Here is a 16,282-nt window from a genome sequence, read left to right as displayed (position 1 = left end):
GACCCGCTGGTGGGCACAGAGGGGAAGACACCTGGACAGTGACTGCCCTGTGATTTGACCTGGCCTTCAGGGCTTAGGGGGAGCTCTCTGAGGGAAAGGATATCTTATCTTTACAGCTAAGGTATAAATAGGAGTTTTCCCAGTTGGGGGGAGGGTGTGCAGTATGAAGCTGGGAACGGCACGTACAGAGGTCCAAGGGGAACAGAGACTGTGGGAATACCCCAGAAAGTAGAAGTTCTGTATGGAACTCAGAGGGATAGCAGCAGAACTGAGACTGCCAAAGTAAGCAGACTCAGATCCCGTGGGGTCTCATAAACCCCAGAAGACCGCAGTCATGAGCAAAGGGAAGATAGGAAGGGCTTTAAGGAAGGAAATGGAGACGTGGGCTTGTTGCAGAAAGTCAATCCTTTGGTATGTAGGATATGTAGAGGAATCGTACAGGTTCATTTCTTAAAAGATAACCCCAGAGAAGTTTTGGTGAAATGATGAAGACATTGGCAGTTCACGGAAGGGGAGAGAAATGGCTGGTGACATGGTTTTGGTTTGTCACACATAGGTCGTTAGTCTTTAAGACCATGGTGCTTTGTGCCTCTGCACCTCGGTATAGTCTGTTCCTTCTGCTTGGAGTCGTTACTGCCACTACTCGCCCTCTCCTGGCACAGGGTTCCTCCTCCTAGGAGCCTGGAGGTTGCGCCTGACCCTCGAGGTCGGGTGACCCTCTCCACCCGCCTGCCTTGTCTTATATAGCAGTTGCCAGTTGGCCACACCCAGGTGGGAGGACTTAGAATTGTATGGCTGGATCAGCCAGAAAGGTGAAGGACATCTTTCATTCCACATGTACTGTCCTTGGTTGGCTTGCCCAGCTGGCATTTTACAGAACAATCCCAGTAAAAAAAAAAAAAAGTCTGTCGTTGACAACTAAATGGAAAAAGCATCGGTTACCTAGCTTAAGACCTAAGGTAGCATGGTTGTGAAAAGGCTGGGGGAATATGTTTACTACTCTTGAGGGATGTAGTGTGTCAAGAGCCATTCTCGAGATGCCTCCCCATGAGCGCTCAGGGACCAGGGTGCCATCTTTTTCCTCTTAGAGCCTCCTCAGTCCCCCCCCCCCACCCCCACTAAGCATTCAGTGCCCAGTGACTGTTTATTGGACTAAGCTGGCCAGTAAATGTCTGAAGATTGAGCAAGTCCTGGGTTTTGTCACTAAGGCTGGGACAAGGCATTCTGTGATAAGCCGGGAAGAATTTAATTTGCATCCCCAGGGAGAAAGCAAGGATCACTTCCCTTCCAATGTTGAAGTGCTGGGGGCGAGGAGGTGTTTAGTGTTCTGAAGACTGGCGTTCAGTTGACAAGTATTGCTTGACGAAAATACCTAAATAGCTACTGTGGGTTTAGATGTCACCCAAATGTGTCCTAAGGGGACAGGAGCTCCTTTTCCAGATTAGATGCCTCCCAGTGTAGGGAAGACCCTCTCGTGAGTGCAAACTCCAGCTTCCTTTTGCTATCATTCTTCGTAACCGTCTTGGCAAAATGTGATTTCTGCAGAAGGAAGGACTGGGGTGTGCTGGAATGTTAGTTGCCCAGAAGCGTCACACTATCAAGGAGACTCTCTCACAGAAAGATCCCCTGTCTGCCCCAGATTTTTCTGTGGCCTCTCTATCCTCTCTGTCCTTCCCAGGTAACAGGAGGTGGATAGAAACTTGTGCCCTGAGGACAAAATTCTAGTTCGTATTCCACTGCGATCCCCTCTGTGCCAAGTGATTCCAGTGGAAAGACAGCTATCCACCACATAGCCACAAAGGGGCCATTTTCATTTCCAAGATGCTTTGGGGAAACTCAAGCAAATAAATTCATATTGCAAATTTTTATTTGTTAGAGATTTTTATTAGAAATAGCAGTGTTTTCCCCTAGAAGGACAGCCTCTATCTTAGGGCGGCTACTGGAGGATATCCCCCCCGGAAGTCTGATGGGAAAACAGACCCTCGTCCGCCATTAATGCTGCCATTTCCGGTTCTGTTCCCTTGGTCAGCTGCTCTGGCAGAGGTTACCGAAATGGTGGCACAGCTTCACGGTACGATGATCAAGATGGAGAATTTCCAGAAGCTGCATGAACTCAAGAAAGACTTGATTGGCATCGACAATCTTGTGATTCCGGGAAGGGTAAGTAAGCAAGCTATTAGAGGTGAAGCCAGAAAGGCAATGTTTAAGTGACTTAAATGTGAACCTTTTGAATACGGGCTCTCCAGTTTAAGATCTCCCCCTTCTGAGTGAAGTGGCTTCCTTCCAGCTGTGAGACAGTTGGGACAACGCCTTGAACATGACGGCGTCACTATCACTCCCCAATTTTGGGTCAGAAGGAGATAAAGCAAGGCTATGACCTCCTTTTTCTCCTTCCTGGTTGATTTGCTAATTTACTTTTTCCTTACTGTATTCTGACAGGATTGGAGACATTCTTATTTTACTTTTTTAAAGTTAGGTAAATGAAAACTGAAGCCAAGGAGCAATACTTGTTTAATTTTTTTTTTTACACTTATTTATTTTTGAGAGACAGAGCACGAGTTGGGGAGGGGCAGAGAGAAAGGGAGACACAGAATCCAAAGCAGGCTCCAGGCTCTGAGCAGATGTTCAACACAGAGCTCAACGTGGGGCTCAGACCCACAAACCGTGCGATCATGACCTGAGCCGAAGTCAGACACTAAACCGACTGAGGCACCCAGGCACCCCGAAAAATACTTTTTTAAAACAATCGGGTAGAATGGTGATACAAAGGCAGAGGAAAATCCGTGCACAAAAGCACATAAGTTCCGTATGTATGAAAAGAATTTTTAAAAGATGCAATTTTCTGTGCATAATGATTTTAATTCAGAATTAAAATAACATTTTAGCCAAAACGTGATCCTAGGAGAGATGCACGTTCACTTAGGCCATTAACGTTCACCTACCCAGCACCCTTCATGAAACGTAGGCCACCCACAGTGAAGTGGGGCCTCGTGGGGCACACACGCTCCTTCCAGGCCGAGGGGGATGTGAAAACACATAGCAGCCTGCTTTCAGTTCTTTTCCCAGGAAACAATCATTGCCCAGGGATCAAAGATATTAGGGGGTACAACTTATCAATTCTCTCCATGGGATCTTTATCTCTAGGGCTCCCCCATTTCAAAGTTCACATCACCCAGGTTCCAGAGAAAATTTTAGCGTCTTTGATCTGCCTCGTATCTGCCTTAGTCTTCAGACAGGTGCCGTGTCCGGTTTGCCAGGGGCTTTCAGTCTTGTTCGACAGGCAGCTGCCCCAGAGACTTGAAGTCTGTAAGGCAGGGAAGATGAGGGAACCCTGTGTGTGTCTGGGTGTTTCTGCCAGGGAGCCTAATGACAAGACTGACCGGGAAACTGTTTGTGAAAGATTGTCAGAACAGGTGTATGTGGTAAATGCTGGGGGAGGAGGGGGCGGTGAAAGTGGGGATTTACTTCAGCTCTGCTGGTGAGAACATTCTCCCAGGCCTCAGCACACAATGACCACGTTTACCCATCCACGCAGAAGCCTTAGTAAAGGCCACTGGAATCGGTATGATTTTTTTCTTAACTTTGGATGTTCTAAAATATATAGCTGGGGCACCTGGGTGGCTCAGTCGGTTGAGCGTCCGACTTCGGCTCAGGTCACGATCTCACGGTTTGTGGGTTCGAGCCCCATGTCAGGCTCTGAGCTGTCAGTACAGAGCTTGCTTTGGATTCCCTGTCTCCCTCTCTCTGCCCTCCCCTGCTCTCTTTCAAAAGTAAACAATTATTTTAAAAAGTATTTTTTAATAAATAGAGGTCATTATTGCTTATAAAGGTAACCACCTTATTTCCGTATTCTTGTGTTCATCAACCAGCCTCAAGTCAACTCTGAATGAAATGGGAAGGAGGGAGTCACAGGCCTTCAGGGGAACAAGTTCTAAAATGGGGTATCATTCCATGTACCAAAGCTAATTGATTATCATTAATTTAAATTACCAAAGAACCTAAGGGGTGGGGGGGAAGGCTCTGGTTTGTCTATAGGTAGAATTTTAAAAATTGAGATTTGAATGTGAGCACATAATTTTGGAGACGCCCCCTGGGCTACACGCAGTGGCAGTGTGATTCCTAGCTTGGCGTTCGGCGTAACCCTTGCTCACCCTCCTACAGGGGTCAGCCTGAGATTGCACCACGTCCAGGAGGGCAGGCGTTTTCCCTGAGACAGAAATGCCACAGCACTTTGGGCCTGAGTCAGCCCCCCCCCCACCCCATAGAACAATGTGCTGTGGGCCGCCTTCCCGGTAGAGCAGCAGGGACTGGAGGGGTGGGGGTGGGGGGGCTTTGTTTGGTTAAAACTCACAGATGTGGACTGGATTTCCCTCCAGAAGGAAGCAGCTCGCTCTTAAGGACATTAGGGGCCTTTTCCCCCACCCTCTTCTGTGGTTTAAAAAAAATTCTAGGCGCGAGAACTTTTCCGTCTCCAGCCCCAGACACTGACGTCTGAGTCCACAGCCCTTCTGCTCCGTGCCGCTGAGGCCTGCCAGACATGCAGACGTGCTCCCTTGTCTTTTTTGCAGTGAGTGTCCCAGGCCACCCTGTGTTCCACACAGGCAACAGCTGAGCTCCCTCAAGATTTGTTGGGAGACACACGTGTTCCAAATGTGCGGCAGGAGAGCAGGTTAGGGCCCCCATCCCGCTCTCACCGCCTTTCGGTGATGAAAGCGGCCCCCCAGATATCATCTCCTCGTATCGCCTTGTTGATGTCCGACAGCATCCATCCCGGGGTCCTGAAGGGATTTATTATGTGTTCCTTTGTTGGTCCCCAAAACACATCCGTTAAATTGTGGGCAGACACGGTCTTTGATCCACATTTCATAAAAAACAGAGCATTGAATCAGGCTGTGCAAAAGTCTATAGGATCAAAATGAGTTGGCTGAGTCCTTGGCTCAGTAGCTGCCGTGAGCACAGAGAAAGCTGCTGGCAGGTGCTCTAGAAATCTGTTGCTAAGTAACAAACTACTCCAGTACTTGGTGGCTGGAAACAACTTTTCAGTATATGTCATGGTTTTGTGAGTCAGCAGTTGGACAGGGTTCAGCCAGGTGATTCTTCTGCTCCCTGTGACATTGACGGGGGTCCCAGATGGGTTAGTCTGGAGGGTTCAAGGCGGACACCTGGCAGGGACCTCTGGAGGCTCAGCTGGGACCGTGCACCACAGAGCCCATCCATGAGAGGCCTTGCTGGCTGACCCTGCGTTCAGCGTGCTCCTTCTTCTATGTGCAGCTCAGGGCTCCGTGAGCAAGTGTTCCCAGGGACAAAGCGTAGGCCACATGTGGTTTTATGACCTAGTCTTGGAAGTCACATAGTGTGTGTTCCACACTCTGTTGGTCAGATCAGTCCCCAGCCCACCCACATCCAAGGGAAGGGGACAGAGACCCCGCCGGAAAAATGTTAACGGACCTGCAGCCACATTTTAGAAGCAACACTATGGAGAAGTTAGGCGGTTCCTTAATAAGTTAGCCATAGAATTTCCCCATGACCCAGCCATTCCAGTCCTCCATGTAGACCCAGAACTGACACGGGTGTTTAAACAAACACTTGAACGTGAATGTCCATCATCCCTCTGGTGAGCCTATAAACACAATGTGATATGTCCATATGACAAAATAGCCCCAGGAAGGAGGGAACTTCTGGTACATACTACAGTGTGGATGGAACTTGAAGACAGGAGAAGTGAATGAAGCCAGACACACAAAAGGTCACATATGACAAGATTCAGTTTACATGAAATATCCAAATAGGCAAATCCATAAAGAAAGAAGACAGATTGGTGGGAGCCAGGCGCTGGGGAAAGGGGAGAGGGAGAGTGACCACTGATCGGGCACGGGGTTTCCTCTTGGGTGATGAAAATTTCCCCACCTAGAGGAGTAGTGAGTATGCTGAGTGCATAAAGGTCACAAATGGTACATTTTATATGTATTTTATCACAATTTAAAAAATAGTTTTGTGGGGTTTTAAGTGCCCCAAATGACGCATGGCCTCCGGGGCTTATTAGTCTTGGGGGGAGGAGTTCCTGACACCCATTTGCTGCTTCTTCTTTGATCCCAGAACACAGTTCACTTGTTTCTAAGAACCAGAGCTGAGTCACGGAGCAGGTTCTCTGTCCCTTACTCTCCTGTGGCTCATCTATCTCCCCAGCCCCCTGCTGCCACTCTGTGGCCTCTGTCCCCTCCCCTCGCAGCTGGAAATCTGGGGCCTGGGGATTAAGGGCAGAGTCCCAGGCTCGCAAGGGGGCCTCTGAGCACTGCTTTCTCTTCGAGTGGAACTGACCGTCGTCCCTGCCTCGTGGGCTCCTGGGAAGCTCAGCACGGCATTCAGTAAACTGTAACCACGACCGCTATAGTTTGCACCGGGACGGGGACCCTGGCACGAGGCAGCCACAGTCTCCGTGTGGACGCAGGTGTGCGTGCTCCCAGCCGAGCCTCGGGGTCTGTTTCGTCCGCAGGAATTCATCCGCCTGGGCAGCCTCAGCAAGCTCTCCGGCAAGGGGCTCCAGCAACGCATGTTTTTCCTGGTGAGTGCTGATGGCCGTTGGTCGGGTCCCCGGGCTGACCCTGGGCCACCTGGGAGGAGGGAGGAGCAGCCTGCGCTGCTCAGACTGGAGCTGCCGAGACCAGGGAGTTGCCGGGGAGGTTCCGAAAACCTGCTCTGGGCACCTGCTGTTTCAGTGCGGCCCGCCCGTCTCATCCGCACTTGTCCTTGCTCCTCTAGTTCAACGACGTCTTGCTGTACACGAGCAGGGGGCTGACGGCCTCGAATCAGTTTAAAGTGCATGGGCAGCTCCCGCTGTACGGCATGACTGTGAGTATGCGCCATGGGCATGAGATCGGGGGCCCCTCCCTGCGGGCTGCAGGCAGTTCTCAGGCCCGATAACGGGAGCAGGAGCCCATAACGTGAGGCAGGCACCTTGGGCCTTGTTCGGGCTCCCCAAGAGGGGCTCAGGACATGGCTCATCCCGCATGCAGGATGCCTGCGTACGTTTCTTCTACAATCAAGTGAGGAAGCGAGCTGACATGGCCATGAGGTCTGAATCTGCCTTTTACTTCCTCTTGCCTGGCGCTGGGGGCCCTGAAAGACCATCCTCCCCATCCACATGGAAAGGCGGAGCCCCCGCCCAATCGAGCAGCCATCTATCTTTCCCCAGACATGTGCCAGTGGACAAGTCTCCATGATCTGTGACCCTTGTTTGGCAGATGCAGACAGAATGCCAGTCTGCCCAGGATTATTTCCCTGGCTTAAACTCTCACTCCCCTCAGTGGTTGGATGAAAGGAAGTTTATGGGCTCAACCAAAAAAACAAAAAAAAACACTTTTGATGTTCCGAATGTGATTTTTCGGACATGGTTCCTCTGAGCTGTAGCCAGTTTAGCGAACGTTTGGAAATGCACCGCGTGTCCCCCTGCCTCTGGCAGTAACATTCTGCACACTCATCCCACAGATAGAGGAAAGCGAAGACGAGTGGGGTGTCCCCCACTGCCTGACCCTGCGGGGCCAGCGACAGTCCCTCGTCGTGGCGGCCAGGTAACTCCTGACCTCTCACCTGCTTCTCCTTCCACCTGCTGTGGTCTGAAGACCTGACGTCTGCCTCTTCTTCAGCTCTAGATCCGAGATGGAAAAGTGGGTCGAGGATATACAAATGGCCATCGACTTGGCAGAGAAAAGCAGTGGCCCCACTCCCGAGTTCCTGGCCAGCAGCCCCCCCGACCACAGTGAGTGTGGAGGGAGAGGCTTCCCTGGTGCCCCCCCAGGCGCGTCACCTCCAGGCACTAGCCTCGGGGGAGTGCGGGGGACAGCTCTGGCTGATGGAGGGAGGGTATCCCGCTGCACTTAAAAATCACCCGACCAGGTGGGCTCCTATCTGTGGTTGACATTTGTGTTTAAAGCTAATAATCAAGGAACTTCCAGTTCCTAAGAGTAAAAAAGCCCCTCAGAACAGTGCGAGGGAGCAGGGAAGTCCTCTCTTCTGGGCCAGCACGGCGGCTCGTGGTCCAGAAGGTCCGCGTGCAGGGAGAGAACCCCAACCCCAGCGCTCAAGTGTGTTAGGGGCTCCCCGGCACGCACACCTGGGGTGGGACCCCGACAAGAGATGGCTGCTAACGTGGCTTCTTCTCTGGGGGCGCACGGGGCTCCCCAGGGGAGTGCCCCTGGCCGTCCAGTCCCACTCAGCACCAGGGAGGGTCCCCAAGGGGTCCTTTCCTGGCCAGCAGACGTCTGAAGCGCTGCCTTTCGCCGCCTCCCACAGAGTCCCCCGATGAGGCCGCGGTGGCCGACCAGGAGTCGGAGGACGACCTGAGCGCGTCGCGCACGTCGCTGGAGCGCCAGGCCCCGCACCGCGGCAACACCATGGTGCACGTGTGCTGGCACCGCAACACCAGCGTGTCCATGGTGGACTTCAGCGTCGCCGTGGAGGTACGGGCCGCCCGCGCGGTGCTCGCTCACTCTCGTTCTCCAGGCCGTCGCCGCGCCGTCCCTGCGCCGTCCCTCCTCTCGCAGAGCTGGCTGTGGGGCGGCCGCTATCCATGTGCACCGGCGCGTGGACAGAGGCCCCAGCGCGGGCGGGGTGCAGGTGTCGGGAACCCCCCGTCCCCCCAGGCAGGTGTCCAGGGAGGCAGTGGGGTCAGAAAGCTGGTGCCAGCCAGGGCCATGCGGGCCGCGGTTCACGGATGAAACCCTAGGACACAGCACACGGTCCCCTCCGATGCCGGGCTGCTGCCCCCAAACCTGCTTCCGGGGGTGCCATCTAGCAGAGGCGCCGGAGTGTCTTGTTAAACCCGAAAACTGAATTCCCAAACGGACCTGGCCCGAGAAAATGTCCCGGGAGGCTGTGGGCCGAGAACGGCGGTTTGTTTTGCTTTTTGAAGCAACAGTGTTGGGAACGTGCCAAACCCTTCTTGATGGCTAGTCTGTGGGGACTGTCTGGGATTGTTCTCCAGAAGTGACCTTCACGGCTCCACAGAGCTGCTTTTGTGGAGTTCCCTGCCACAGAGAGTGTCCTGAAACCCGCGCCTGTCTGAACACATCCTCAAGAGGACACATCCGAGGCCCAGGCCCTCCTGTTGGCTGGCAGCGGACGTCCCCTCTCCTTTGACCCCACAGGGCCAGACTTGGTCCTCCTGCCCGGCCCCCTTCCCACTGTGGGGCTGGAGAATTCTCCCCGGAGCGGGAAGGAATCGAGTCTGTCCAGCCGGTCCAGGGAAGCAGGCGGAGGTGCGTCACTGAGGGGTGGTCTTTGCGCCACTTTAGACGGACCTCCGCAGGGTGTGGGCAGAACGAAGTGTGGGAGGTTGGTAGGACTGGAGCCCCCTTTTTAAGCCCTAGAGGCACTTAGGCCGCTCAGGTGCAGCAGACACTGGAGTCAGGTGGGACCCGGACACGTCCTCAAGGCCAGCTCTTCCGGGTGACGGGCCTGCGCAGTCAGTCCCGTGTGCGTCATCAGGTGAGTGTACAGAACCTGGTCAGCAAAGCGGCCCTCAGGCCAGCCCCGCCCACCCTTGGCTGTTCGCAGTGCAGGAACTGAGAACGGGGTTGGACGTTTTTAAATGGCTACTACACGTATCTGATTTTGCCTGTCTGACGAGCCTCACTATACACCATCTGGCCCTTTGAGGAAGTCTGGCAGCCGCCACAGCCCCTGGGCATGTGGGTTTAAGGAGCAGTAATGTGGGCTGAATACTCATGGAATTGGCTGGTCTGTTCCTCTGCAGGTGCCCCCGGCCTCACCACGGGCACATGGCATCAGTTTAGTGTCTGTGATGGGCCCCTTCGGTGCCAGGCACGTGCCGCCCCCCCACCCCCTTCTCCCAGGTCCTCTGATCCCGCTGGGTGATAGGGGCGGGGAGCAGGCAGTTCGTTCCCCTCCTGACGGTTGCTGAGCCCCATGCCCGGAACCTCTTCCCGTCCCATCTCCTGCAGGACCCGTGCAGGTGGAGACGTGTCCTGGGGACAGCTGGGGAAGGCAAGGTGTGCCCCCAGGGTTATGGGCAAGCCAGGAGCATGCGGGATAGGGGTGGTCCACGTAGGAAGGCCAGTGGAGCGTTCTCGTGTCCTAGACTGGAGTTGGCAGGTGCCGGAGGCCTGGGGAGGGGTGGGCAGTCTGGATGCAGGGGAGGACCAGGATGGAAGGGACAGCACTGACGGGGGATCTGTGGGGTGGGGGGTGGGGGGGGTCTCTGTGGGCTTGCCGGGCTGCCAGAACGCATTGCCACGGACTGGTTAATGGGAAGTTCGTCCCTCGTGGTGCTGGAAGCTGAGGGAGGCTCCAGCCCCAGGAACGGCCAGAACTCCTTGGGTGTTTCTTGGCTGGTAGATGCATCACCCCTGCCTCCATCCCGCCTGGAGGTCTCCCCGGTGTGTGTTATAAAAAAGACGCCGGTTACCACATCAGGGCCCACCCTACCCCAGTACGACCTCATCTTCACCTTGACATCCACACACACCCTATTTCCAAATCAGGTCATGTCCACAGGTACCAGGGCTTTGGATTTGAACCTATCTTTGCAGGAGACACAATCCGGTCTGGAATAAAGACTGAGCAGTGATGTGAGCCAGGAAGAGGGCAGAGCAGAGGCCTTTCTTCCACTGGGGATTGGGGGAGTCCAGGAGAGGGGGCCACTGTGAAAGTGAGGAAACGGGGCGTCTGGGTCACGGATGTTGTCCTGCCCGGTAAAGGCAGCAGAAGGGGACTGGCCCACGTTGGAGGCAGACCTGAGTCATCTGCCCCAGTGGGTTCAGTCTCTAGAGAGCAGTGTCAGAGAAAAGGTGGCAGAGTTTTGGGGCCGCGTGACCTGAGGAGACAGACGTGTACCCAAGTGAAGCCACGGGGAGAGGAGTTTGAGTGCAGTTCGTGACCACAGGGGCCACTAGGACAGCGGGGAGCTTTCAGAGAGTCTGAACGTGGCATGTTCCAGAAAGGTGGCCGTGGGAAGTTAGCACCTCCCCATGGACCTGCCTAGAATTGGGGCAAGGCGTGTACACGTTGCAGGACCAGTGTTAGGAGATCTTCTGGACGCCAACAGCTGGAAGAACTAGGTTCAGTAGAAGGCAGGTGCGCTCCCTCCTTGCCTCCGGGTGACGTGTAATCATGTGTGATGCTCCCCAGTTCTGCCTGTAACTCCGAATACCCTGTGTTCTTGTCACTTTCTGCCCATGGCTGGATGGCAGCTGGATAGAGTGATGCGGGGGGGATGGGGAGCTCTATCGGGCACCCCTGCTGTTTGCAGTGTCCCCCTCGGGTCAGCTAAGTCTGGGGTGGGCTCTTTCCACCTCCTTTCACCCTGAGTCAGTCTCCCCATCAGACTGTGAGCCACTCGAGGGCAGAGACGTTTACACTTCTCTCTCTTGCTACCGCTGGGGACCTTGCTTATATAGGTCATTTAATGCTTTATAGGAAGAGTACTGGAGGGATAGAATAAAGCAGACTCAGGTATATTTATAAATTTTTCTTAAATGTAGTAATTTGCCCGTTTGACACACAACTGTGGGACTGTGCCCAGCATCCTTTCCTGCTTTAGTCTCCCCAGTAACGAGCGGCGGGCCTTCTCCACCCGGGCCTCAGAGCTGGAGAGTTCGGGCAGGACGGCCGGCCGCGCAACGCCCCTCCGTACCCATGGTTACTCTTCCTTCAGCTCCGGGGAGTCACAGGCGGCCCCCTGCCAGGACACATTCCACTGCAGGCCAGCGTTCCCGCCAAGGCCACTAGATGGCGCACAAGGCCCGCCAGCACGTCACCCAGGGTGACGGATCCTTTCCCCGTCTCACCGAGGGACAGCAGGGCCAGTGGACGGAGCCTGATGTGCTCCTGCCGTATACCTGTGATGACAACCCCCATGAACACCTGAGGTCACAGCTGGGCATGGGAAGCAGTGCAAATCAACCCGTAACGGGGGCCAAGAATTAAGTAAGGCTCCGAGAATCCACCCGCAGGGAGAACAGCTCTCCCTCAGTCACATTCGGGAAGCCCCGCCCAGGAGTCCCGCGGACCGCGAAGACCAGGCGGCGCGCTGCCGGCAAGGGCGCCCCCCACTCGTGCTCCTTACGTGCGTGCTTGTCTTTCAGAATCAGTTGTCCGGGAACCTGCTGAGAAAATTCAAAAACAGCAACGGGTGGCAGAAGCTGTGGGTGGTGTTCACGAACTTCTGCCTGTTCTTCTACAAGTCCCACCAGGTAAGTACCACATGGGACAGTGGGGACAGTACACCTGCCGGGGGGCCGGCCTTCCTCTGGAAGGGAGAACGATGGGGCCCTTGAGCCACCTGCCCGGCCATGGAGGGAGGGACACGGTGTGTGAGAAGGGGTCTGGCCCTGCGCCGTGGCCCGGAGAGCCTCAGTTCTAACTGGTCTGACCTCCATCTGCAGCAATCCGGCCGAAGCCTGGTTGGTTGAGCGAGGGAGGGGGGAAGACTTCACTGAAGGTTCCTGCATGGCTCGGTCGGTTGGGGGCCCCACCCTGAACTGGGAGATCCTGACTGGAGCCAAAATCATGAGTTCGAGCCCTGCATTGGGCTCTGCACTGACAATACGGAGCCTGCTGGGGATTCTCTATCTGCCTCTTTCAAAATCAGTAAAATGGAAAAAAAAAAAAAAAAAAGCTTATGAAGGCGCAGGGTCCCACTAGCTGGCCTGCGAGGAAGGCAGTCACTGCTCAGGCCCAAGCACCTGCAGCCCCTTCTGTTGCCTCTGTCCAGGACCATCACCCCCTGGCAAGCCTGCCTCTGCTCGGCTACTCACTCACCATTCCCTCCGAGTCTGAGGACATCCACAAAGACTACGTGTTCAAGCTGCATTTCAAGTCTCACGTGTACTACTTCAGGGCCGAAAGCGAGTACACGTTTGAAAGGTAATGACGCTTCCTTCCGCACAGGCAGCCGCAGGAAAAGGCCACCCTCTCCTGAGCCACGGGGCTTCTCCCACGTGAGCCAAGTGGACGAGGTTTATAGCAGCAGGCACTCCCTGCCCACCGCAGGCCTGGGCATTTACTCACTTCCAAAATGTCCCTGACCTTTGGTGGGGGCAGGGCAGGCCGTCCCCTTTGCCTAACATCATATCCACTTCTGTTTTCATAGAAGCAAGTAAAACTGAGACTTCCCTGGGTAGTAACATCAGTCCTTAGTCTGTACCGTGTCAGGGCCACACATGGTGCGCTTTTAAATATCTAGCGAGCGTGTTGTTTTAGTCTCTGGAGTATTGAGTCAGAATATGCCAGACTGTGCTAGGGCCGGAAGACCACTCGAGGAAAGAAGAAATCCTAATGTTTCTCAGGGTTACCTTCTTAGACTAACACGTGGTGTAAGGAGGCCCAGGAGCCACAATCCTCAGACTTTTCCCAAAATTTCAGGTAGGAATTCTGGGCCCCCAGGAATGGCATCCTGCCACTTGGGCAGGTGGTAGGGTCCTCGGGCCATAGTCCGGGCAGAGTTAACAGTCACCCGCCCACTTAGGAAGGACGGTCTCTCCTGGCCATGCTGATCACACACGGTGTGTTCCTTCGTCCCCATGGGTTCCATGAGCCCATAGGTTACGACGTTAGTTCAGCGGCAACCACACGGTGGTTGAAAACCCAAGTCAAAGCCTCCCCGTAAGGTACGCTGCTCGAAAAGCGAGCCCAACGGAGAACTCTTCTCAAATCTGAGCCTGGCCCAGAGAACCTAGACTAGGGGGCTGATCCTAAAAAGACCAGTGATTAGAGACTTTTGAAAGCCCTGCTACCAGTTCTATGGAGGCAGGGCCTCCTCCCCTCAACACTGCCGACCCTGGAGTCCATTCGGCTGTCCAGAGGGGTGGGGGGTCCTGTCCTGTGCATTAGAGGATGCCCAGCAGCATCCCGGCCCCTCCTACTAGAGGCCACTTGCACCCCCTCCTCCGTGACAACCCAAAACACCTCCAGACGCTGTCCACCCGGGGGGTTGAGAGCCGCCAATACACCGCAACTACCCAAACGCATATAACGGGCTGCTCGTCACCGTCCAGGAGGGAGAACAGGAAGCCACCTCACCTCCAACTGCTTCACGTGGAGCGTGCTGCCGCGTCACATGGGCACTTCCTGTGGTCTACAAAATGAGCGCCCAGGCCGGTGGTCCTCAAACCGTTCCTCAGGAGCACCTAGAGGAACCCTTAGCCTTGCTTCTGTTCACTTGGGTAGCAGGAGTTCATTCAGGAACTCTTCTGCTGGAGTTGCACGTCACGTAAGTCACGACGCACGCTGAGTATCGGGACGCTCTTACGAGACCAAGTGACCCTTGACCGTCATTTCGCTTTCTGGTCTTAGGTGGATGGAGGTGATCCGCAGCGCGACCAGCTCGGCTTCCCGCGCCCACATCCTGAGTCACAAAGAATCCCACGTGTACTGATGGCAGGACCCGTTTGCTGGTGTGAGCGGTGGCTGCTTTCCCGGGAGACACTTACTTTCCCTCTGTATTAATGAAGCCTAGTAAAATTAACACCTGTCTGGAAAACAGAAACATGGTTTCACAGCAACTCTCCTCTATCTCCGCAAAACCGTTTTTAACCTTGTCTTTTCAAGCTGTTCGTGTCGTCTGAACGGAACCGTGCTCCCACCTCGGACGCTGGTGGCTCGTCCGTCCTTGTCCTGGTGGGCTCTTTCTAGCTTGTGCCAGTATTAAAACGTTGTCATTGATGTAGTGCCAAATGACGGTTTTTCTTCCACAAACTGCACCTTAAAAGCAGGACAACCACATCTGTTCAACCAAAAAAGACAGGGCAAGTGCTCTCCTTTTTCTTAAAAAAGAAAATTCTTTTGACTTATAGGCTGGTGCATTTTAAAAACAAATGGATTTTCCAATGTTTGTGATACATATGGCACAGTCTTAAGCAAAATGAGATCATTTTCCGATTTCGTTTTTTCAATCTTTCTACTTTTATAATAGTAGCAAGTTAGTAGGATTTACTTCGATTAATAAGCAATTTGCAGCACACGAAGTACGTTCCCCTTTGGGGTCTTACGCTCCAAGGAAACGCTGTTCTTGGCACAAGTTGACCAAATTGTTGAAGCGGTTCCTCTTTACAGACCGTAGCGGGTTGTGCTCTGTTCAGAGAAGCAGAAACCGAGCACGACGTCCGCGGTCTCGCTGTGGTGTTTGCTGTTTCATAAGCATGAGAACCCGTATGTCCGTAATCAGGGCCATTTGTGAGATGTGACGTCCGGAGGGTGGGTGCGGCCCCCGTCATACCTGTATCCTGCAACTGTGGTTTGGAATTGCACATTCAATAGTAGTATATATCGTGCCTGTCTTCAGAAAACATTCTTTCCTCCTTTTTATACTCACTGCCCCCCCGCCGCCCGCATGGGGTATCACCAGTAGGACACCGCGCATCCTCGACAGACCGCACAGGGGACACGGCTGGCGCCCACGAGGCAGAGTCCGTGTGCCTGTTCTCCGTGGAGGGCGGGGGGCTGCTATCCCCTAGTTAAACCCTTTCTGACACAGTCCAGAGGGGGCGACCGATCCAACCAGTACCTCCCAGTGCCCGCACCACAGCTGGGAAAGCCCCTTACCTAAGAAACACAGGATGACCCGACGCGGGGGAGCCGTGACTGGCGTGCGTGGCAACGGCGATGTGCAAATCAATGTGCAAATGGACCAGTAGCCCGAGACATGTTAATCATTTGCCTTACGACATGTACCAGATGGTTTTAAGTACTAACAAAAGGGAATAAAAATACCTCACGCCACAATCCAGCATATTGAAGTTTTAAGGCAAAACATAACCAACCTCGTCCGGTCTTTCTTTTCGCCTAAGGTGGGCGGGTTGCGGGGAGGGAGCCGTCGAGGCGCAGACGTGGCCAGTCCCGCAGGGGTGGGTGCGAAACAGACACACAGAGCATGCGGGAATCTTGGTCTGTGACCGTCTGTCTGTGGCCGCCAAACTGGGGGGACAGAACCTCGCGAGGAGCCGGTCCATGGCTATAAAAGGACTAGAACCCAAGGGATGGAAGCAAAGGGGACAGAGGGGCTGGCTTCCACTTCCTTTGTGACAAGCAGCCCCCTGGAGACCAGCTGTTTCTCCCACACCCCAGGGGTAGGACCAACTCCCTGGGAAGGTGAAGCCGTCACCAGGCAGCCGACAGGGCACAGGCAAGATCAGGAAAATGCTCTCTGTAGCAATCACCCGTCACTAAACCCTACGGGGCGTGAGGATGAGGTGGTCTAGTTCAGAGTCTCCGAGCAAAGAGCCCAAACCGTGTCCGTGGTACAACTGGTTCCGTCAGCACCTCTGTG

The 16,282-nt window shown here is 54.3% G+C and overlaps 1 protein-coding gene across 4 annotated transcripts in view; it reads left to right on the top strand.

Moving 5' to 3' along the window:
* FARP1 (FERM, ARH/RhoGEF and pleckstrin domain protein 1) overlaps nt 1-15,771 on the top strand; it is a 294,494-nt gene extending 278,723 nt beyond the window's left edge. For all 4 annotated transcript variants that reach the window (XM_019444039.2, XM_019444038.2, XM_053893079.1 and 1 more), the window contains exons 19-27: nt 2,030-2,160; nt 6,494-6,562; nt 6,760-6,849; nt 7,486-7,568; nt 7,644-7,756; nt 8,290-8,456; nt 12,102-12,209; nt 12,731-12,882; nt 14,311-15,771. In XM_019444039.2, the coding sequence (XP_019299584.1) occupies nt 2,030-2,160; nt 6,494-6,562; nt 6,760-6,849; nt 7,486-7,568; nt 7,644-7,756; nt 8,290-8,456; nt 12,102-12,209; nt 12,731-12,882; nt 14,311-14,392 (995 nt within the window). In that variant the 3' untranslated portion in view covers nt 14,393-15,771. The remainder of the gene's footprint in view (nt 1-2,029; nt 2,161-6,493; nt 6,563-6,759; nt 6,850-7,485; nt 7,569-7,643; nt 7,757-8,289; nt 8,457-12,101; nt 12,210-12,730; nt 12,883-14,310) is intronic.
* The last annotated feature ends 511 nt before the right edge of the window (nt 15,772-16,282 follow it).

This window comes from Panthera pardus, unplaced genomic scaffold, assembly GCF_024362965.1.
Source record: "Panthera pardus isolate Hobbes unplaced genomic scaffold, ASM2436296v1 HiC_scaffold_1, whole genome shotgun sequence".
NCBI classification, from domain to species: Eukaryota; Metazoa; Chordata; class Mammalia; order Carnivora; family Felidae; genus Panthera; species Panthera pardus.
Note: the sequence above shows the minus strand (reverse complement) of the source record. Positions and strands in the feature narration are given on the sequence as shown.